The 24,016-nt window shown below is 42.3% G+C and overlaps 1 protein-coding gene across 1 annotated transcript in view; it reads left to right on the top strand.

Moving 5' to 3' along the window:
* Nucleotides 1–24,016, top strand: part of LOC132394766 (contactin-associated protein-like 5) — a 1,222,641-nt gene that overhangs the window by 539,547 nt on the left and 659,078 nt on the right. Inside the window, exon 8 of the mRNA XM_059971174.1 lies at nucleotides 12,846–13,104. Within this exon, the coding sequence (XP_059827157.1) occupies nucleotides 12,846–13,104 (259 nt within the window). The remainder of the gene's footprint in view (nucleotides 1–12,845; nucleotides 13,105–24,016) is intronic.

Genomic DNA, 24,016 nt, shown 5'->3' with positions numbered 1-24,016 from the left:
AGAGTTCGTGGGTGAACTTTGGTGAGGGAGAGTTCGTGGGTGAACATTGGTGAGGGAAAGATTATGGGTGAATACCGGTGAGGGAGAGTTCATGGGTGAACACCGGTGAGGGAGATTTTGTGGGTGAACATTGGTGAGGGAGAGTTCGTGGGGGAAAACCGGTGAGGGAGTTTTCGTGGGTGAACATTGGTGAGGGAGAGTTCGTGCATGAACTTCGGTGAGGGAGAGTTCGTGGGTGATCATTGGTGAGGGAGAGTTCGTGCATGAACACCGGTGAGGGAGAGTTCATGGGTGAACACCGGTGAGGGAGAGTTCGTGGGTAAACGTTGGTGAGGGAGAGTTTGTGGGTGAACACCGGTGAGGGAGAGTTTGTGGGTGAACATTGGTGAGGGAGAGTTCGTGGGTGAACACCGGTGAGGAGAGTTTGTGGGTGAACATTGGTGAGGGAGAGTTCGTGGGTGAATACCGGTGAGGGAGAGTTCGTGGATAAAAGTTGGTGAGGGAGAGTATATGGGTGAAAACCCGTGAGGGAGAGTTCAAGGTGAACATTGGTGAGGGAGAGATTATGGGTGAACACCGGAGAGGTGGAGTTCATGGGTGAACATTGGTGAGGGAGAGCTCGTGGGTGAACATTGGTGAGGGAGAGATTATGGGTGAATACCGGTGAGGGAGAGTTCGTGGGTGAACATTGGTGAGTGAGAGCTCGTGGGTGAACATTGGTGAGGGAGAATTCGTGGGTGAACACCGGTGAGGGAGAGTTCGTGGGTGAACATTGGTGAGGGGGAGATTATGGGTGAATACCGGTGAGGGAGAGATTGTAGGTGAATACCGGTGAGGGAGGGTGCGTGGGTGAACACCTGTGAGGGAGAGTTCGTGGGTGAACATTGGTGAGGGAGAGATTATGGGTGAACACTGGTGAGGGAGAGTTCGTGGGTGAACATTGGTGAGGGAGAGTTCATGGGTGAACACTGGTGATGGTGAGTTCGTGGGTGAACATTGGTGAGGGGGAGATTATGGGTGAATACCGGTGAGGGAGAGTTCGTGGGTGAACACCGGTGAGGGAGAGTTCTTGGGTGAACATTGGTGAGGGAGAGATTATGGGTGAATATCGGTGAGGGAGAGTTCGTGGGTGAACACCGGTGAGGGAGAGTTCGTGGGTGAACACCGGTGAGGGAGAGTTCATGGCTGAACATTGGTGAGGGAGAGATTATGGGTGAATACCGGTGAGGGTGAGTTCGTGGGTGAACACCGGTGAGGGAGAGTTCGTGGGTGAACTTTGGTGAGGGAGAGTTCGTGGGTGAACATTGGTGAGGGAAAGATTATGGGTGAATACCGGTGAGGGAGAGTTCATGGGTGAACACCGGTGAGGGAGATTTTGTGGGTGAACATTGGTGAGGGAGAGTTCGTGGGGGAAAACCGGTGAGGGAGATTTTGTGGGTGAACATTGGTGAGGGAGAGTTCGTGGGGGAAAACCGGTGAGGGAGATTTCGTGGGTGAACATTGGTGAGGGAGAGATTATGGGTGAATACCGGTGAGGGAGAGTTCGTGGTTGAACACCGGTGAGGGAGAGTTCGTGGGTGAACACCGGTGAGGGAGATTTTGTGGGTGAACATTGGTGAGGGAGAGTTCGTGGGGGAAAACCGGTGAGGGAGATTTCGTGGGTGAACATTGGTGAGGGAGAGATTATGGGTGAATACCGGTGAGGGAGAGTTCGTGGGTGAACATTGGTGAGGGAGAGATTATGGGTGAACACCGGTGAGGGAGAGTTCATGGCTGAACATTGGTGAGGGAGAGATTATGGGTGAATACCGGTGAGGGAGAGTTCGTGGGTGAACACCGGTGAGGGAGAGTTCGTGGGTGAACTTTGGTGAGGGAGAGATTATGGATGAACACCGGTGAGGGAGAGTTCGTGGGTGAACATTGGTGAGGGAGAGATTATGGGTGAACATTGGTGAGGGAGAGTTCGTGGTTGCACATTGGTGAGGGAGAGATCGTGGTTGAACACCGGTGAGGGAGAGTTCATGGGTGAACATTGGTGAGGGAGAGTTTATGAGTGAACACCGGTGAGGGAGAGTTCGTGGGTGAACACCGGTGAGGGAGAGTTCGTGGGTGAACATCGGTGAGGGAGAGATTATGGGTGAACACCGGTGAGGGAGAGTTCGTGGGTGAACATTGGTGAGGGAGAGATTATTGGTGAACATTGGTGAGGGAGATTTCGTGGGTGAACATTGGTGAGTAAGTGATTATGGGTGAACACCGGTGAGGGAGATTTCGTGGGTGAACATTGGTGAGGAAGTGATTATGGGTGAACACCGGTGAGGGAGAGTTTGTGGGTGAGCTTTGGTGAGGGAGAGTTCGTGGTTGAACACCGGTGAGGAAGATTTCGTGGGTGAACATTGGTGAGGGAGAGATTATGGTTGAATACCGGTGAGGGAGAGTTCATGGGTGAACATTGGTGAGGGAGAGATTATGGGTGAACACCGGTGAGGGAGAGTTCGTGGGTGAACATTGGTGAGGTAGTGGTCTTGGGGAAATTGGCTCATTTTCCCAAAGTTAAAGCTGCAATCCTATAATTGAAATAAATTTGCAGCCTAACAACTTGATGAGACAGCGGACTTTTGATCAAGGAGACACTGTAATTGGAGTATGTGTCATGACAATCAAACTCATAATTAAGACTAGGTTTTTTTTATGGTCCCTCATCACCTCATTTGAGCAGCTAATTGATTGTTTCCAGATTGATATATTTATCTACCTTGGCTGTACTTTGTGGAACAATTGATTTTAATAATGGAATGTTAATAAAATCCATTGTTTCATTGCAAGTCTGTCCTAACCCTGAAATACTTCATTTCCTCATATCATGTTTGCCAGAACTGCACTTTATACATATGGCTGGTTACCCCTGTTTGCTTGCATTGATCTTCATTGTGTAGAACTACTGAAAGACTTTCCTATACTTCTTCAGGTGCTGGAAACCTACAGCAACACACAAAATGCTGGAGGAACTCAGCAGGTCAGGCAGCAGCTGTGGAAAGGAATAAACTGTTTACTTTGCGATCCTTCAGCAGGACTTTCCTACATCTTATACTAGTTTCTCCTTCCCGAACACCCGCACACACACACACAAACACAAGTACTCCCAAGTGCACACACATGTGCACACATTTGCATGTGCATACACACATGCACACACACTTGTTTTTTTTAATTCTCTGTCTCTGGGCATCACGGTCAAGGCTGTTTACGATTCACTCTGAACGGAGTTCTACTACTTCAGAAAGTGATTAAGAATTCCTTTGTTGTGGATATGAAATCAGATTTGCTTCAGGCAAGATGGCAGATTTCCTTCTCTGTAGCATATATTGGTGACAATCCAATGATTTTGTGGTTACCATTACTGGTTATAATATTTTATACCACCGGGCAGCACTTTCCAGGCATCCATTATTCCTTGTGTTTAAAAAAAACCTGCCCTGCACATCTCCTTTGAACTTTCACCTCTCACCTTAACTCCCAGTCCTCTTGTACTAGACATTTTGATTCTTGGAAAGAGATACCGGTTCTCCACTTATGCCTCTCATAATTTTATGAACTTGTATCAGGTTGAATTAGATCTAGAGACTTTACAACTCATTCTCAGCATTATTTATTATTACTAATACTTGTTTCTTTTTGTATTTGCACAATTTGTTAGTCTGTGTAGCGTTTCATTGATTCTATTATACTTCTTTGTTTTACTGTGAATGCTGATAGTAAAATTAATCTCAGGGTTGCGTTTGATGACATGTGCATTTTGATAATAAAGTTACTTTGAACTTTGAGGTTGCAAACTCAGCTTCTGCCATTCCAGAGAAAACAACCTAAGCTTTCTCCCTTCATTATAAGAAGGATGTGGAGACTTTGGAGAGGGTGCAGAGGAGATTTATCAGGTTGCTGTCTGGGCAAAAGGGCATGTTTAATGAAGACAGGTTGAGTGAGCTAGGGCTTTGGATTGAAAGAAGATGAGAGGTGTACAAGATGGTGAGAGGCATAGATGGAGTGGATACCCAGAGGCTTTTTCTGAGGGCAGAAATGACTAATATGAGGGGGGCATAATTTAAAGTTGATTGTGGGAAAGTATAGCGGGGATGTTAGCTACGTTCTTTACACAGACAGTGGTGGGTGCGTGGAACACCCTGCCAGGGGTGGTGGTAGAGGCAGATACATAAGAAGAATTTAATATTTCTTAGATAGGCATTTGGATGATCGAAAAGTTAAAGGATATCAGTTACATTGACCAACGAGTAGGTTAAAGTATGACATGCACTCATTGACTGAAGGGTCTATACTGTTTGTCCACCCTTTCCTCATGGCATCTGCCCTTGAATTGTGATATTCTGATAAATCTCTTCTACACTCTCTCTAAAACATCCAGGTTTTACTTCAGTTGTTTACTTCTTCAATATTAATTGAATTATTTTTGTGTTGGTTCCTTGCCAGGATGCACTGACTGAGCATGCTATCAAGACTGTTTAAAACTCACACTTCTAATTAACTCAGGTCAACACACACAAAATACTGGAAGAATTCCACAGATCAGGCAAAATCTATGGAAATTAATAAACAGTGACATTTTGGGCTGGGACTCTTCATCAGGGCTGGAAAGGAAGGGGGAAGATGCCAAAATAAAAAGGTGGGGGTAGGGAAAGGAGGATGCAATCAGGTTAGAGACTGCCTAGATGGAATATGATATATTGCTTTTCTGCATAAGAGTAATATCTTCAAGGCAGAAGAGACTTATTCTGACATGAATGGTGATAGTAATTAAAATGGTTGGCTGTTGGGAAACTCTGCTTTTGTCAGATGAACTGGAGGTGCTTGACAAAGCGGTCCCCCAGTTTACAGCAGGTCTCACTGATATAGTAGAGGCCACATTGGGAGCAGTGGGTACAATAGATGACCCCAATAAATTCGCAGGTGAAGTGGGGCCTTGAATGGAGATGAGGGAAGAGGTGAATGGGAAAGTGTAGCATCCCTGTCACTTACAAGGATGCATGCCTGGAGGAAAAAGGGGCAAATGTACAAGGAAATCACAGAGGCAGCAATTCTCTCAGGAACTCAGAAAAGCTTTGCATAATGCACAGTTTGGCTAGTTCCCAAAAATACCCTATTTATGTTTATTAAATGACATTTAGTCATGGACAACGGTTATTGCCTCACCCAGTGAAGTACCAATAGTCCAAACAAGATGTCATTCGCTCTCAGATGGTTACTTTGGGAAATTCTTTGTTCAAGTTAAGTTTTTATTTAATGTGAAAAACAATCTGCCATGCTGCTGTCATGAAATTTGACCTCCCAATCTATAAAAAGAGGTGCAAACTGTAATCCTCAAGTCAGAAAATAGTGAGGCTCATTTAGTTCATCTTTGATGTGGCTTTGAACAAAACTCTTGAATACGTGAAAGGGATCTATTCTCTGGCTGTCAATATCTCGCATATTCATGCAGGCACAGGGCAAAAACAAATGAACCTTGTCAACAGACAGATGGAGATTACTCATAATCTCTCACAATGTTACAAGACATTTTGCCATCCATAACATCAACAGCTTTGGCAGACAGCACACTCTTCTGAGCCTAGTCTGGTCAGACATCTGTTGTACCTTGGCTTCTACAAGCCTGTCAAATCTGACAGCTCCATGCATCCATTGCTGCTGCTGGAAACACCTGGGTGTTCCTAAATATTAATCTAAGTTTTGTACCATGTTTCTTATAAACAGTAACCAAAGACCAATGGACAACTAAGCTCTGTAACACTGAATATGCAGCATATTGGCTTTACCACATCACTAAACACAACATGGAATTGTCTAATGTAGAACATAGAATAGGCACTTTGGCCCACAATGCTGTGCTGAATGAGTTAACCTAGACGTTGAATACCTTTTATCTGAAAACCCCAAACTACTGAAATACGATTGTTTATAAGCGCTGATATGATGTCACTGCTGGAAAATTCCATGAGGTGGTAGGAAGATTCTCAGGCAATACACATGTCTCTGCACATCATAGGCAGTCCTGAGAAATGATCTAACATATGTAATGAACAGAAGCTAATGAAAAACAGACAAACACTGCATAAAGAGAACCATATATTGAAAGAGTGGATTTGTCAGTGTCAGAGTGAATCCGTGCCACTTAACTGAATTATGATCATGAAATAAGCAAAGATCTATCACGATGAACTGAAAATTGAAGGTAATTGTGAATAGTCAGCAGGCTGGTGGGAGAAATTTAAGAAAAGGTACTGCATTAAATTTTTAAGGATTTGTGGTGATAAAGCATCTACTAAGTAGCAGAGAAACTTTTTCATGAGTTTGCCAAGATCATTACTAAACACCAGAACAAGTCAACAATGCTATTTTTATATCTTACATAAAACATAAAAACAAATAAAATGCAAATACTGTACAGAGTCCTGTACCGTAGTGTTTTCATAGCATCGCAATGCCTGCCATTGTTTGTTGCTGTTCAACAGCTGATTCACATATTATCCCAGTGATGCTGAACTGCTTTTGTTACCCTGCACACTTTATGTTGTTATGATATTGATGCTATGCAATAATTTTTACATAATGTGATGAACAAAGTGTAAGACAAAGACTGCTTACCAGTAGCATATAAATTCACAGTCGGAAATGATGGCGATCCCAAGCTATTTCATTATATATTCCAAAATCCAAAACATTTTGGATAACAGATACCCAGCCATAGTAATTAAATGCTTACCTAGCTAATCCCTTTGACCTACACAAGTTTCATATACTTCCATTCTCTAAATATTCAAGTGCCTGCACCACTCTGTATAAAGTTACCCGATACATGTCCTTTGAAATTATCCCTTCTCACCTAAATCCATGCCCTCTAGCACTGGACATTTTGACCCCAGAATAAAGATACTGACTGTCTACTCTGTACAATGTCTGTCATAATTTTATATACTCCTGACTTATCTCCTTCATGTCTTAGAGAAAATAACCCAAATTTGTCCAAACATTCCTCATAACACATGCCCTCTGGTCCAGGCAGCATGCTGATGAACTTCTTCTGCCCCCTCTCCAAAGACTCCACATCTTTCCTATCATGGGGAGACCAGAAATGTATGCAATACTCCCAATGTGGTCTAATATTGTTGCACTTTTGGCTTTAGAGGATTATGAGCCAGACACATGCAAACGGGACAGGCATTTGTTGGCATGGATGAGTCGGGATAAAAAGCCCAGTTCTGTGTTGTATTATTCTCTGACTAAGACTGAGGTGTTTCAGCAGGAATACTGAACAAATGATCTATGTTAGCCTCTTGCAGTTGCTATCATCGCAGAAGATAATCTTCACCCAGTATGATTCAGTCCATGTAATGATGAGAAATGCCAGATAACAACCACATTCTGTTGTTGGTATCTGGCAACTTTTCACTTGTAGGGCTGAAGACTTGCATCCCTGAACTAGTATCCCTAGCAAAGTTGTTCTGAAGTTGAGAGAGTTCAAAGCTTCAAGTTTCCAAGAGTAAACATCACCAATAGCCTCCAAATCTTTCACTCCATGTAACTATCCAAGAGTTTTTTTTTAAATATTTGTTATTGTACCTGCCTCAAGCACTTTCTCTGGCAGTGTATTCCATCTACACAACATCAACCATGTAAAGAAGCTACATGTCAGGACCCTTTTAAATCTTTCCTATTAAATATATTTTTTGGTTTCTTTTGACCATATGTATTCACCCTACCTATACCTCTCATGAATTTATACACTGCTCTAAGATCGCCTGTTAGTCCACTATGTTGCAAGGCATAATATCTGAGCCCACCCAGCCTCCCTCTACAAGTTAACCCCTCCACTCCTGCAAACATTCTCGTAAATCTTCTTTGTACTCTTCTAGCTTAATTATGTCCTTCCTATATAAGTTTAACAAAACTGTACACAATACTCTGTGTAGCCTCCACAGCATCTTGTGCAGTGACACATCATCCTGTGCAACTATAACTTGCTTGAACATAGAAAGAAGTACAGGCCCTTCAGCTCTCAATGTTGAGCTGACCTTTAAACCTACTCCAAGATCAATGTAACCTTTCCCTCCCACATAGCCTTCCATTATTCTTTCACTAGGTGCCTATCAAAGAGTCTCTTAAATGACACTAGTGTATCTGCCCCTTCCACTACCCCTGGCAGGGCATTCTATGCGCTTAACACTCTATGTGTAAGAACACCTTCCTCTGTCAGCTCCCCTTAGCTTTCTACCAATCACTTTAAAAATATTCCTCCTCATGTTAGCCATTTCTGCCCTGGTAAGACATCTTCAACTCTCCATTTTATCTATGCATCTTTTCATCTTGCAAGCCTCTACCATCACTTCTTATCTTCTTTTGCTCCAAAGAGAAAAGCCTTAGCTCACGCAACATTTTCTCATAAGACATGCTCTCTAATCCAGGCAACATCCTGATCAATCTCCTCTACACCTTCTCTAAAGCTTCCACATCCTTCCCATATTGAGTTGACCAGAATTGGACATAATATAGCAAGTATGGTCTAACCAGAGTCCAATAAACTTTGCTAATTTTTCTTACTAAATCTATGCAGACAATTTAAGCTATTCCAAACAACTATTAGCTTCAATGGGAGGAGTTGGATCTGTCTATTAATAGACTTGTGTTGGCTAGAGCAATAATCAAGAGAAAACACTTCTTCCATTGAATCACTTGACTCCCACCCACCCAGTTACTGAGGCAACTCTTATTGTATGTTAATACTAATTTCAAATATTGAGGTACATAGACTTTACAGGAACATCTGGTACCAACAAACATTCTATGGTCAAAGTCACTTAGATCACATTTCTTCCCCATTCTTTTGTTTGGTCTGAACATCAACTGAATATCTTCACCACGTCTGCATGGCTTTATGCATTGAGTTGCTGCCACATGATTAGTCGATTAGATATTTGCGGTAATCAACAGGTGTACCTAAAAATTGGCCACTGGGTGTATTTCAATGTAGCCAATGATAATAGTACTGACGGGATTAAACAAAAAAAAGCATTATTGAGGGAATACATGATATGGTATTCAAGATGCATAATTCATTTACCTCATTATTTTTATATTTGTTTTGATGAATCTGATTTTAAATGTGATTTACTCTAAAGTGGTAGACGAAACAAGTCCAACCTGATCATGCAGTTTGCAAAATAGGCACATGTGCATTCATTGTGTCTTCTTCATTAGTTGCTTACAATTGCTCTTGCTGAGATGCAAGCAAGCTGCAAGTTCCAGAACATTATTAACATTTGAAATTACTGGGAAATTTCAGTGGAAGGGGAACAAGCAGTGAGCATTTTGGGCTGAGGCCATTCATCAGGTACCGATGAAAGGGCTTGGCCTGACAACTTGACAAGTCCTGATGAAGGGTCTCTGTCCCAAACGTTGACGGTTTATTCCCCTCCATAGATTTTGCCTGTGTTGCTCTGGATTTCCAACATTTGAAGAATCTCTTGAAATAAGAATTCACATTCTTATCATTGTTATGTTCCCAGGTTCCAACATCATCAACCCTGGTTAACTTCATCTTTTAAACTAACACTTTTTCATTATATAGTAATGAAAACGTTTCACTTTGTTCAGTACAAACATATTTGAGTTAACAGTTGATTAATTTCTTTCTAGATCTGAATAACTGCATTTTTACTTGGAAACTGGGTTGACAAGCTCACAACACACTTCTGCCTCTGCTTGTGATGAGAACTCTTAAACCTCTTCACCATTAGTTGGTCTAAAATTCACTTTTAGTTTGCAGGATATCTGGATTGACTTTCAGAGATGTTTAGATATGCATCTCCATGGAATTTTGTCAGCCTATTAAATCTTCCATTTCGAAAATCGTTTGGCTACCAGAATTAAACTAAACACATCAAATGTGTGAATTTTCATGGAAGGCATTGGCAGCTGACTGCATCATTTTAATGTAATGAGACCTTTATGCTGTAGGACGTAGGAGCAGCATTAAACCCATGGATTCTGCTTCACCATTTGATCATGTCTGATTATTTTTCCCTCTTAACTTCTCCTTTTCTCCTGTAGCTTTTGACACCTTTACAAAACAACTTTCACATTAAATATGCCCAGAGTTGTGTTTCTGAGTCAAAGTTGAGGTTATTGTTGCATGCACAGTTATGTGTATGCAAGTATACAGGTGTACCTGTACCACAGAGAGAATCCCCCCCCCCCCCCGCCCCGATCTGTGACACTTAGCGGGAATGTTGTAGACAATGGGATCTACAATGACAATGGGAAGCATTATCGCAGATCCCTACCACCAATTCCACAATCTCATTAACCCACTATTGTCAGCAAGGAGATACAGAAACATCAGGACTATGACTGCTAGACAGGGTAACAGCTTCCCTCAGTTTGTGAGACTAATGAATACCCTGCCACCACCGAGGTCTCGTTACTAGGACTGCGAGCTGTTTACTGGTTATTGTTTGCTGTTTTCTTGTGCAGCACATGACAGGCATTTTGAAATATGTTTTATTAGAGGAATAGTTTGATTTATGTGCTGAGTGTGATATACTTGCTGTGGGTGTACCTGGTCCTGAGGAACACTATTTTGTTTGGTTGTATATATGTACAGTCAGATGACAATAAACATGAACTTGTGCCTGAACTTGAGGGTGCAATGACAAATTTGCAGCAGCATCTCAGGCACTTAGCTGCTCAGATGAGTGGCATTCACATAAATATCACTTAAATTATATACAAATTCAGAAGAAAATAAAACAGAGTATGAACACCAAAGGACTACAGTAAGTCCAAGGTAATTCAAAGTGATCATAGTGTAACTGTACAAAGGTGGTGACTAAAGGTATACCAGTTTAAGAAATAAATGCTTGAAGGGAAGTAGCTGCTCTTGAACCTGTGATGTGCATCTTTGGGCTTCTGAACCTCCTGCCCAAAGATAGCGGGAGGTTATTTTTTAATTTCTTATAAAGATGCAGTAAAGAATTTGTCTTGCATACTGTTCATACAGCTCAATTCATTACAATACTGCATTGAAATAGTATGTAATGATCTGGTTAAGATTTTTACTGCTATGCTGTGGTGTTTCATTTTAGCAGTTCTGTAAAAGCAACCTGTTTTGTTTTCAGCATGTCTGGGTTTGAGCTAAAGATAAGGGGTTGTGATGTTCATGCTTAGGAATGTGGTATCATCCAGTCAGGATGGTGGAATTGGTAAAAGGTTCTAGAGGATGCTGGGCAGAGAGGTTTTTGTTACTGGTGTGAGTTGAAAACTTTTTGGTGGGAGCTGGGAGAGAACAGAAGAGAAGCTAGCTGAGGATGCTGTCCCTGTTGCACATGGTGCTTTGTGCAGATGAATGCTTCAGGGAGGAAGCCTGTTTGTTCGAGATGGATCTCGCGTGACATTCGGAAGGTAGTGCTTGCTTTTACGCAGACCGAGGGCCCAGAACATGAGTTAAAGACAATTCCAAGATGAGCTCCAACTTGTGTGTACATTTGGACTGGGTTAACTGTAATAGGACCTTTTTGGTTTTATTTTATTTTTTCCTACTATCTGTTCAATAAAGCTGACATTTGTAAATATACTTTCTTTATAATTCTATGCAGTCTGTTATTTCTTACCAATGGCTAAATGCAGGGCGCAGTATTTACACTGTATTCAGATCAGACATCCCAACTTCCCGGTTTTGGCAGGACCCAAGTCATACTGACCCTGGATGTAGAGTCTGAGAAAGGTGGTTTTCTCACCGCTGAGTCCAGTGGCTGTTAGCGAGGGGCTAATGAGTTGTGTTTCTAGAAATGCCTGTTAAAAAGGGTTTTGAAGACAAGCTAAAACAATAACAGAATGCACACAGATTGCAATGCAATTAGAGGTCAAGGGTCAAGACCACCTGATTAGTGCACTGCAGACCTAGGTTTCAGCAGGATGTGGATCTTCCAGTTCATCGTGTCTCCTAGTTTGGGAACTCTCAGATTGTCCTCTTTGGTACACAGTCCTCAACACACTTGCCTATGAATTCTGGGATGGTACTTACATACTCATTTAGACAGACAGTAAAGTCTGTGTCACCAGTGACATACTCATCTAGACAGATAGCTGAATCTTCAAACATGAACATGAACATAAATATATGAACATGAACAAGCTTCATGTTCAATCCAAAATGTGATTGAATCAGCTGGTTAGCCTTAGAAAGGGAACTGAAAACAGGTAAAATGCAAGATATAACTGAAAAAATAAATAAATAGTGCAGAGAAGGTAATAATGAGGAAGTGTACCTGTACCTCCTTCCTGATGGCAGGAACAAGAAGAGAACATGTCCAAGATGGTGAGGGTCCTCAATTATGGATGCCACGTTCTTGAGGCACTGCCTCTTGAAGATATCCTCAATGATGGAAAAGACCGTGCCTATGATGGAACTGGCTAAGTCTAAAACCTTCAGCTTCTTATGATCCTGTGCACTGGAATCGCCACACCAGGCTAAGATGGAATCAGAATGCTCTCCACTGTACAACTGTATAAATTTGCAAGAGTTTTTGGTGGCATACCAAATGTATATTTTATGAATTACAGGGTCTGTTTTACATTTGATTTTAATTCTCTCTGATCATATTATAAACTTTTACCTACCCCCTCCTCAGTCCCTTTGAACTTCAAACCTTACACTGTCCAGTTGTGAATGATTCAGTACTTGATCCTTGGGTCAACTGTCTAGATTGCAATCACACCATAAGACATTGAAATCTCCATTAAACCTTCTCAGATTGACATGCTCTTTTTCTTTGTCTTCCCAGAGAAACGTTACATTTTCCTGCACGGAGCCACATATTGTTCCGGTCACATTCATGACAGCCAGTAGTTATTTGCTGTTGCCGGGAATGCCGCAAAAGGAAGAAATATCAATAAGCTTTCAGTTCCGCACCTGGAACAAGGATGGGTTGCTGCTCTACAACAAGTTACATGAAACATCAGGAGTTGTGCAGACTCACCTCAGTGATGGGAAACTGAAAGTAACTGTTCAAAAATCAGGGAGCCAGGCTGACATCACAACAGGTAATTACAACTGTTCGTTTTCTCTGCTTGTTGTGACACAACATGATCGATAAACTGGGTAAGGACCTTTTGCTTTAATCTTTCATCATTTGAGACAGCATTCAGGAAGCATCAAAGCCACTCAATGTGCAAAATGTGTTATTTTATACACACTGTAATTAAGTTCATCATTTTCCTGAAGAATCAATGATTGAATGTTCTCAGTGTAATGCTTCATGCTGTGAGAACATGTCATCTTACGTTTTTAGAACAAGAATGTCTGAAATATTTGTGTGTGTGTGTTTTTATCTCTATTTCTTCAAAGAAAATTGCTCTACACTGTTTCGTAATTAATAATTACACTGAAGCATATCTGCCACTGTTATCATTGATTTAATTTATTAGCAATCATATTAAATTTAATATTATGGCTACAAAGTACAGACGTATGAAGGTAATAATGCTTCTGATTCTGCATGCAATGTATGAATGGCAGTGCTCTGAACTCTGCCTTTCCAAATGGATTTCATTGGCTTAGTATGCCAAATAGCTTATTCCTGTTTCTACATCTTGGTAAGTGGTAGTTGGTTTATAATAGTCACATGTTCTGTGATACAGTGACATCTTTGTTTTGCATGTCATCCAGATATGACATTCTGTGCGTAAGTACATCAAGATATACTACAAAGGGGAAAAGAAAGTAACAAAATGCAGAACATACACTCAGTGGCCACTTAATTCAGTACAGGAGGTACAAATTCAAGTGGCCACTGAGTGTATACTTATGGCCTTCTTCTGCTGTAGTACATCCTCTTCAAGGTTCAACATGCTGTGCTTTCAGAGATGCTCTGCTGCACATCACTGCTGTAACACATGGTTACTTGAGTTTATGTCAGCTTGAGCCAATCTGGCCATTTTCTTTTTACCTCCCTCAATAACAAGGTGTTTTGTCCACTGAAGTGCTGCTCACTGGATTTTTTTATTGTTTCTTGCACCATTCCCTATAAACTCCAGAGACTAGTGTATGAAAATCCCAGGAGATCAGCAGTTTCTAAGGTACTCAAACCACCCTATCTGGCACCAATGATCACTCCTTGGTCAAAGTTACATTTCTTCCCCGTTCTGACATTTAATCTGAACAACAAATGAACCGCTTGACCATGTCTGCATGCTTTTATACATTGAGTTGCTACCACATGATTGGCTAATTAGATACTTGCATTAACTAGCAAATATACGGGTGTATCGAAAAAGAGGTCGCTGAGTAGTTACATAGAAAGTGCAACACAGGTAAATAAATAAGGTGCAAAGGTCAAAGACCAGGTAGACTGAGAGATCAAGAGTTCATTTTATAAGGCAATAAAATAAGACAATAAGATATTGCACTTGGCCCATCGAGACTACACTGTTTCCTTTAGTAAACAAATGATTCTCCCTTCTCCCTATAACCCTTAAACACCTTGCAATCAGCAACTTGAAAATTGCATCCTTAATTGCACCCAATGACCTGGCCACCACAGTCTTCCATAGCAAAACATTTCCATAGGTTTACCACCTCAAGAAATTGCTCCTGATCTCAGTTCTAAGTGGACGTCCCATTATTCTGAGGCTGTGCTCTTGAATCCTGGCCTTTCCTACTAACAGATATATCCTCTCCATGTACACAATAGCTGGGCTTTTATCGAGGATTTTTGGCCTGTAAACATCATCACTACACTGGTTCCTTGCCTTTTCACACTAGCTATCACCCGAAGGATGCAGAGGAGCACTGGCTGATGTTTGCTTTTTTCTCACTCTCCTTTCCTCATTCTCTGAATTTAAGGAAAATGCTGGATTGTGAACTAGGCCAAGACTAACATCATTAGCTAGACCGGGATCATCCGCTCTCAGCTGTTTTGTTTGTGTACACCTCTTACTTCTCTGTCGGAGGAATCTACTTTAGGATTTCGGAATAATAATAGCATTGAAGAAAATTGGTAGAATCAAATACATTCACTTTGTTTAACTAACATTTAGAAAAGCAATTAAACAGGCAAGTTTAAGATGATTCAGACCTTATGATGGCAAATGGGATTAATCAGGGGAGACCTGGTTGACCTTTATGAAGGGAATAAATAGGGCGAGCAGTCAGAAAAGGTTAGAGAAATGTCTGCTATTGGTATTGGTATTTATTTATTATTATCACACGTATCAAGATTGTGAAAACTTTGTCTTGCATACAGTTTGCACAGCTTATATATTTGACTTCATTCAAAGCCTCTGTGAATGAGTGTGTGCCTTCAAGAACATACTGGACACACCTAAACCAAAAGCCATGAATAAACCAGGAGATTCGTAGTTTGCTGATGGCATTCATGATCCAGTGATCCAGAACTATTTTAGAAGTCCAGGTACAAACAATGGAAAGCTATTTTAAGGGTGGAGATACAATTTTGATCGAGTTTAGAGATGGCATCAGATGTATGTCAGCTCTGGCAGAGTTTGCAGTCCATTATTTCCTACAAAAAAAAAACAAACATCACGAATATCTGTGATGCATCACTCCCAGGTGATTCAACACCTTTTATGCATACACTGAAAGGGAGAATAAAAGCATATCTATGTAAATCCCTGAAGGATCCTGTGACCCTGTGATAACTGTCTCAGAGGCCAACGTCAGAACATCTTTCAAGAGAGTGGACCCTTGCAAGGCACCAGGCACTGATGGTGTACTTGGCAGAGCCATGAAAACCTGTGCCAACCAACTCGCGGGAGTGTTCAAGAACATTTTCAATGGTGCAGTCAGAAGTTCCCACCTGTTTCGAAAGGGCGACACTAGTACCCGAGAAGAGCAGAGTCTCAATGACTCTCACCCAGTGGCATTCACATCTACTGTGATGAAATGCTTTGAGAGATTGGTCATGGCTAGAATCAACTTCAGCTAAGTAAGGACCTGGACCTGCTGCAATTAACCTATTGCCACAATAGATCTACGGCAGATGCAATCTCACTTGCTCTCCACTCTGTCTTGGATCACTGGGATAATAGTAATAGTAATAACTACATCAGGCAGATGTTTATTGACTACATAATAGCATTCAACACAATGATACCCTCAGTTCTAATCAAAAAGCTCAAAAACCTGGGTTTCTGTTCCCCTCACTGCCCCTGGTCCCACCTCCAAGTAGATTTAATCACTGGGCTGCTCCTGTCTAATGGAAACAGCACTAGTTTGATCATTGTGGATCGATTTTCCAAGGCTGCCCATTTCATTGCCCTCCCAAGCTCCCATCGGCTTGTGAGACTGCCACTCTCATAGTTCAACATGTGTTCAGGCTCCATGGCTTCTCTCAAGACATGATGTCTCATCGTGGACCACTGTTCACTTCCTGTTTTTGGAAGGATTGCTGTTCTCTTGTAGGAGTCACAGCTAGCTTCTCATCTGGTTTCCACCCCCAATTCAATGGCCATTACATTACACATATCCAAGCAATTGAACACCTCATTGAATGGATGCCAGATTAATACCATGACAACCATTACTTCAAAGCCTATGGGATCCTTAGGATAATTTGCACTTCTCAGTAAAATGAGAGTCCTTGTTACCAGCTATGAGAAGATAGGTTTGAAAATCCTCCAATAAAATGCAAAAAAATACATTTCCTGCTACATAATTAACACCTAGTGAAATTGTTGTGTTCTCTAAAGTCTTTTCAGTTTATGTTCATCAGCATTCTGAACAAAAACAAACATAAAAACACAACACAATATCAATTAGCACAACCTTATTAAAATACAAAACTCACTCAACGAGGAATGAAAGGTGCTTACTCACAATTATCTCCAGATCTGGCCCAGAAAACAGGGTTGAAACCATATGTTTCGTGAGTCTTTGGAGTAAAGATTGCCAAGGATTACCTTGAGAAATTAATTCAGGGAGTCTGAAGTTCTGCTGCAGCAATGTGGTAGAGGAAGCTGTTGATTATTAAACACGTTTTGAAAATAGAGCTGCACCCTATCCACCAGAGAATGATCTCCTTTGCAACTCAAAGTTCAGAATTCAAATTTGAAAGTAAATCTATCTTATGTATATCTTATGTATATCACCATTTTCTTGCGAGCATCCACAGTAAATGCTAAGCAACACAATAGAATCAATGAAGAACTGCACACAACATAGACGAACAAACAACCAATATGCAGATTCAAAAAAAGAAAAATGATGATAAATAAGTACTAACTATTAAGAATAGTAGAGTCCTTGAAAGTGAGTCCATTGGTTGTGGATCAGTTCAGTATTGGGGTAAGTGAAGTTATCCTGAGGGGTAATAACCTGGTGGTGTGGGTCCAAAGGCACTTGTACTTCTTTCCTGGTGGTAGAAATGAGAAGAAAGCATGGCCTGAATGGTGGGGGTTCTCGATGATAGATGCTGCTTTCCTGTGACAGCGCTTGTTGTAGATGTGATCAATGGTGGGGAGGGCCTTCACTGTGATGGACTGGGCTTATTCACTAGATTTTTGTAGGCTTTTCCATTCAAGGTCATTGCTTTTGCCATTACAGGCCGAGAAGTAGCCACCCAGTTTACCCCATTGCACATCTACGGAAGTTTGTCAAAGTTTTAAATGATATGCTGAATCTTTGCAAATTTCTAAGAAAGTAGACTCCAATAGGCAAGATTCTCTTTGGACCTGTGCTAAGATTATTTAAACAGTGACCCACTATATGTGTTGAGGCTTCATGGACTACCAAACACATGGCAGATTATAGCAAACCTGACAGGTATGTCCAATGAAGCAGTTACAGTATTTTGCCACTAATAATGTTTGAAAGGAAGTGAGGGGAGTGATTCAAAGATTATGGGATTGTCAGAGATGTTCATAACTTTCAGCCTTTTTGACAGCTGATACAGCTTGAGGCATCAGTTTAGTCAACTGTCAAATAATTGGTGTGTGATTCTTATTTGGAGCTGCTATGTCACAGGTCAAAGATCAGGATCCATGCAGTAAAGGAGAAAAAATCAAGCTTTTGAAAATCAGAAATAGTGACAGCGAATGCTGAAAATGCTCATCAAGTTCGGCAGCATCTGTAGAAACAGACGCTGAATTAATGTTTCAGGTTGATGATCTTTGCCATAACTATGAAGGAAATAAAACAACTGTGCAACTGTGTCAAGCATCAGGAAGTTTAGAGAAGAGATGGGTAAATTAAAAGGAATATCTCTGATAGGCTCGGGGGATAAACAGTAAATGTTAATCTTTCCTAAATCCCTACAGTTCACAACACATATTCAGTCAGAGTCAGGCTTAATATCAGTGCAGTGCAACACACAAAATATGCTGTATATTGAGGAATGAATGAATGAATGAATAAATACATACATACATAAATAAAAACAAGTAGCGTAAAAAGTGAATTAAAATATTGAGGTGTTTTTCATGGGTTCACTGACCATTTGGAAATCTGATGGCAGAGGGGATGAAGCTGGCCCTAAAATATTTAGTGTATGTCTGCAGGCTTTTGTACCTTCTCAGCTTCCAGTTTAATTGTCCTTCAACCATACACATGAAAACAGCCAAATGAAACAGCGTTACTCCAGGACCAAGTGCAAAAACACACAGCCCCAACAGTCACCCACAGCACAAGGCACATGTGGCATGTATAAGATAGCAGTAACTGTACAGTCACACAAAATAAATGTAACATAACCCAAGTCCTTGAGTCCACGGATGTTATTGTCAAGAACACACAATCCGCCTTGCTTGATTTCCATTGAGCAAACACTGGAGAGCAGCACTGACAGGAGAGGCCGGCCCCGATCCATGGAGGCTGTGCCACGTAGCTTCCAGCATCACCTGTGACACGAGTCCTAATCCTCACTACAACTGAAGATATGGAGCTTCCCTGCCATCAATAAACCAAACTTGCAACATTCTACACTACCAATGCCCAGCTGAGTTTTATGTTCACAAGAATAAAGTCCAACACAGTTGCTTTCTGCTGGGCTAAACACCCTCTTCACACACCAACTCTGATAACTTATTGTAACTGGCAGCAATGTGGTCTGCACTGTCCGGTTCCTCCAGCTACTCGGCCCAAAAGCAACTCACTGATGGGCCAGGCCTGCAGTACTTCTGATATTTTTAATGACTGGCAGTATTGTGCAATTCTAATAAAGACAATATCAGATTGGGTGGGAGAATAGGAAATGCTTGAATTTTGTTATGTTACCCTGATTATATTCAAAACCTGTATAATTTGACATATATTAAATTGCTAATCTATTTATTTTATTTTAATTTGGAGATATGGTGCAGAATAGGCCCTTCTGGTCCTTCAATTCCTGCTGTGCAGCAAACCCTGGCAACCCCTGATTTAACCCTAACCTAATCATGAGACAATTTGCAATAACTAATGTAACCTACTAACCGGTGCATCTTTGTACTGTGAGAAGAAACCTGAGCACCCGGAGTAAACCCACGGAATCATGGGGAGAAAGACCAATCTCTTTACAGAGTGTTCCGGGATTGAACTCTGAACTTTGACGCGCCGAGCTGTAATAGTGTCACACTAACTGCTATGCTACCATGGCATCATGTCTACTGTTTGGACTACATAGAACATACAGTATCTACTTAATATATTACTATTTATTATTGTAATTCTACTTAATTGTTATACTCAATTAGTCCTAAGTGTTGTACTTCTATTTAACATGATTAAACACTTTACACCACTATTTAATATTGCAATCATTTTAAGACTGCTTGACATCAGTAATCACAACATTTTTATATACACTTTTATAAAGCAATGATAAAATGTGCCAAGATTAACAAAAATTTATCAAGGAAAAGTTTACTTTGCAAGAGTTGGGTTATTTAGGTAGATGACCAAGTAAGTCAAGTAGTTTTGAGCAGCGGCCAATCGGAGCTCAATTTGGAACACCTATTGAGTAGAAGAGGTATCAACCTGCAGCAGTTTGGTGTGTTAAGCAGCAGCCAATTAGCGATTGGGATTGATTGGCAAGAACAAATTAAAATAAGGCAGGGGCAAGCGAGTCGCCATTGTTGGAGTGGACAATGTTAGAGTGGGATTTTTGAGGCTTCAGCTAGGAGAGCCTTGCGAGAAACTCCATCTCCTCTTCCCCACCGCCATTCTGCAATCCTGTCTCTCTCTAGTCCCAACACCAGCTATTGGGCCTTCAGAGACTCCATCTTCTTCTCACCTCAGTATTCATGAACACTCCAAACCTCCCTTCTTCTCAGACACTATCAAACCCTTTCCCTCCACCTCTGATCCCAGCTCTCTTCTGTTCTGGGTCTTCACCTGAGGCAGAACGTTTTCTGCTTAGGAAGGGCTTCACCTTTGTCCCCCTACGCCCACCCCTCAGCGACTTCCACACCCACCATGATGTCAAGCTTTCTTCTGCCGCCTCCATCTCTGAGCCTACTTCTTTGGCAAGGACTTTCCACCCCGCACTGATGACCTTTACTCCCATTTTCAACCCTCCTCCTCTTCCTGGATACCCTGCTTTGGATCTTTTTATTGCCATCTACTGACAGGACCTTAACCATCTCAACTTTAACACTTTTCTCTCCAATCCCAACCTCACCCCTTCTGAAAACTCTGCTCTCCATTCCCTCTGACCAACCCTAACCTCATCACAAAATGCACAGACTAAAGAAATGCTATCGTAGTCTGACAGACTGAACTCTACCTTGCTGAGGCCCAGCGACAACTCTCAGACCACTCCTCTTACTTACCCCTTGAACAGGGTCACACTAAAAAGGACCAGGCCTTTGTCTCCCATACCACCTCCAACCTTTCCGATTCTGACAATCTCACCATCCCCAACGTCACAGCTCCTGCACACCACACCTCCCATTTCCACCTCCTACCCAAGATCCACAAAACTGCTTGTCCAGGTAGACCCATTGTTTCAACTTGTTCCTGCCCCACTGAACTCATATCTGCACACCTCGACTCTGTTTTATTCCCCCTGGTTCAGTCCCTTCCTATCTACACCCATGACACTTCACACGCTCTGGATCTTTACAAAAATTTCAAGGTCCCTGGTCCCCATCATCTTATTTTCACTGTGAATGTTCAGTCTCTATACACCTCCATCCCCCACCAGGAAGGCCTCAAAGCTCTCTGTTTCTTTCTGGACACCAGACCCAAATAGGGAAACTCCACCACCACTCTCCTCTGCCTGGCAGAACTTGTCCTCACTCTAAATAATGTCTCCTTTGACTCCTCCCACTTCCTTCAAACAAAAGATGTAGCAATGGGCACTTGCATGGGACCCAGCTATGTCTGCCTTTTTTTCAGCTATATTCCAAGCCTACACTATTGTCTGTATCCCACTTTTTCTTCGCTACATCAATAAATGCATTGGTGCTGCTTCCTGCACCATGCAGAGCTCATTGACGTCATCAACTTTGCCTCCACCTTCCATCCTGTCCTCAAATTTACCTGGTCCATTTCTGACACCTCCCTCTCCTTTCTTGATCTCACTGTCTCTACCTCCGGAGGCAGCTTATCTACTGATGTCTATTATAAACCCAATGGCTCTCACAGCTATCTGGACTATACCTCTTCCCGCCCTATTACTTGTGAAAATGGCTTTTCATTCCAGAATGAAGAAAGTGGCTTCCTTTCCTCCACCATCAACACTGTCCTCAACCACATCTCTTCCATTTGTCCCTCCCACTGATCTCCGTCCTCGCACATCCTTGCAAGCAGAACAAGTGCTACACCTGCCCCTACACCTCCTCCCTTGTTACCATTCAAGTCCCCAAACAGTCCTTCCCAGTGAGGCAGCAGTTCATTTGTGAGTCTCTTGGGGTCATTTATGTGTCCAGTGCTCTCGATGTGGTCTCCTGTATATCGGTGAGACCCGGTGTAGATTGGGAGACCACTTCACTGAGCACCATCAGAAGTGGGATCTCCCAATGGCCACACAATTTAATTCCACTTCCCATTCCCATTCTTACATGTCAATCCTCGGCCTCCTGTACTGTCACGATGAGGCCATACTCAAGTTGGAGGAACAACACATTATATTCCGTTTGTGTAGCCTCCAACCTGATGGCATGAACATCAATTTCTTGAACTTCCAGTAATGGTCCCCCCCCCCCCAACCATTCCCCATCCCCTTTACTCTCTCACCCAATCTCCTTGCCTGCTCATTGCTTCCCTCTAGTACTCCTCCCCCTTTTCTTTCTTCCATGGCCTTTTGTCCTTTCCTACGAGACTATCCCTACTCCTTCCCTGAACCCCTTTCACCCATCAACTTCCCAGCTCTTTTCTTCATCCCCCTCCCCTCGCAGTTTCATCCATCACCTTGTGTTTCTCTCTCCCCTCCTCCACACCTTCTAGATCTACTCATCTTTTTTTTTTCTCCAGTCCTGCCGAAAGGTCTCAGCCCAAAACGGTGACTGTACTTTTTTTCCATAGAAGCTACCTGGCCTGCTGAGTTCTTCCAGCATTTTATGTGTGCTCCCCTCAACAGCAGGACATTCCTGCTGGGGGGAATGATGTAGCAGTAGGAATGTCACAGCAGTCGGGATTCTGGTACTGGGTCTGGGAAGGGAAGGGAAGAATTGTTGTGAGCTGTGGTGATAGGGGATTCGGTAGTTAGGGGTACAGAAAGGAGGTTCTGTGTATGTGAATGAAATTCCTTTATGTTCAGGGTCAGGGACGATATCTGGTCAAGTCCACAGCATCCTTAAGTGGGGGCGGAGGAGATCATGGTACATATAGGTGCCAGTGATATAGGTAGGGAGAGCGATGAGGTTTTGCAAAGTGAATTCAGGGAGTTAGGTTAAGTGGCAGGACTTCCAGGGTTGTGATCATTACCCATGTCATGTGCTAGTGAGGTCAGAAATAAGAAGAATGTACAGTTTAAAATGTGGCTAAAGAGTTGGTGTAGGAGGGAGGGTGCCAGATTTTTTGGATTATTGGGCTCTCTTCCAGGGAAGGATGAGAAATATACAGAAGAGAACTGGAGGGGCCTAGCGGGAAGTTTGCTGGAGCTGCATGGCTTGGGGTTGGGATGTTAACTCAAATTGCAGGGGATGGGAGCCAGAGTTGCAGAAAAGATAGTGGAGATGTTGTGGAGACAGATGTTGTTAAGACCGCAAAGTAAGGAATTAACTGGTTGAGCATGATGCGTTTGATGTCCTGAGCTGTGTACAATATTTCAAATGCAAGAGGTATCATAGGGAAGGCAAATGAACTCAGGTCATGTATCAACACCTGGAATTATGATATTGTAGCCACGAGTGAGGCTTAGTTGCAGGAGGGCAGGACTGACAGCTCAATACTCTGGTGTTCCATTGCTTTAAGCACAACAGGGAGGGAGGGATTAAAGGAGGAAAAGTGATATTACTAGTCAGAGAGAATTTCATGGCAGTGCTCAGTCAGGACAGACTGGAGAGCTCGTCTCTTGAGGTGTTATGGGTGGAAATGAGGAATAAGATAGATATGACCAGGTTAATGGGGCTATATTGTGGCGAGCATTTGGTCCGTAATGACAGACGAGGAAGCTTTTTAACTCAACAACAGTTTTATTGCGATAAACGCAAAACAGACCAGGCACCATGACCCAGACAGTGAACCCAACCAGTCTCATACAGACGGGGGAGGTGACAATCACCCCGGTTATAGTCAGGGTGACCCAAAAATACACAAGCAAATAACTGTATAACCCAAGCTAAAATGTAACGATAAATGACCTGGAACTTCCCACCATAATCCCACAAAAGCATTTTAAAATAAGAATCAAAAACAGTGATGGTCATTAAAAATGCAGAAGTGGGTGTCGACCACGCCCCCGCACCCCAGAATGTCACACTACCCCCACCCGAGGGGTCAGCCATCCCCGGGAACCCCAGAGTCCATAAGAAAGTCCAAAAGTCCCAGTGTCGCCTGTTTGTGTGAGACAAGAGG

Source organism: Hypanus sabinus, chromosome 5, assembly GCF_030144855.1.
Source record: "Hypanus sabinus isolate sHypSab1 chromosome 5, sHypSab1.hap1, whole genome shotgun sequence".
Taxonomy (NCBI): domain Eukaryota; kingdom Metazoa; phylum Chordata; class Chondrichthyes; order Myliobatiformes; family Dasyatidae; genus Hypanus; species Hypanus sabinus.
This window is presented reverse-complemented; position numbering and strand designations above follow the sequence as displayed.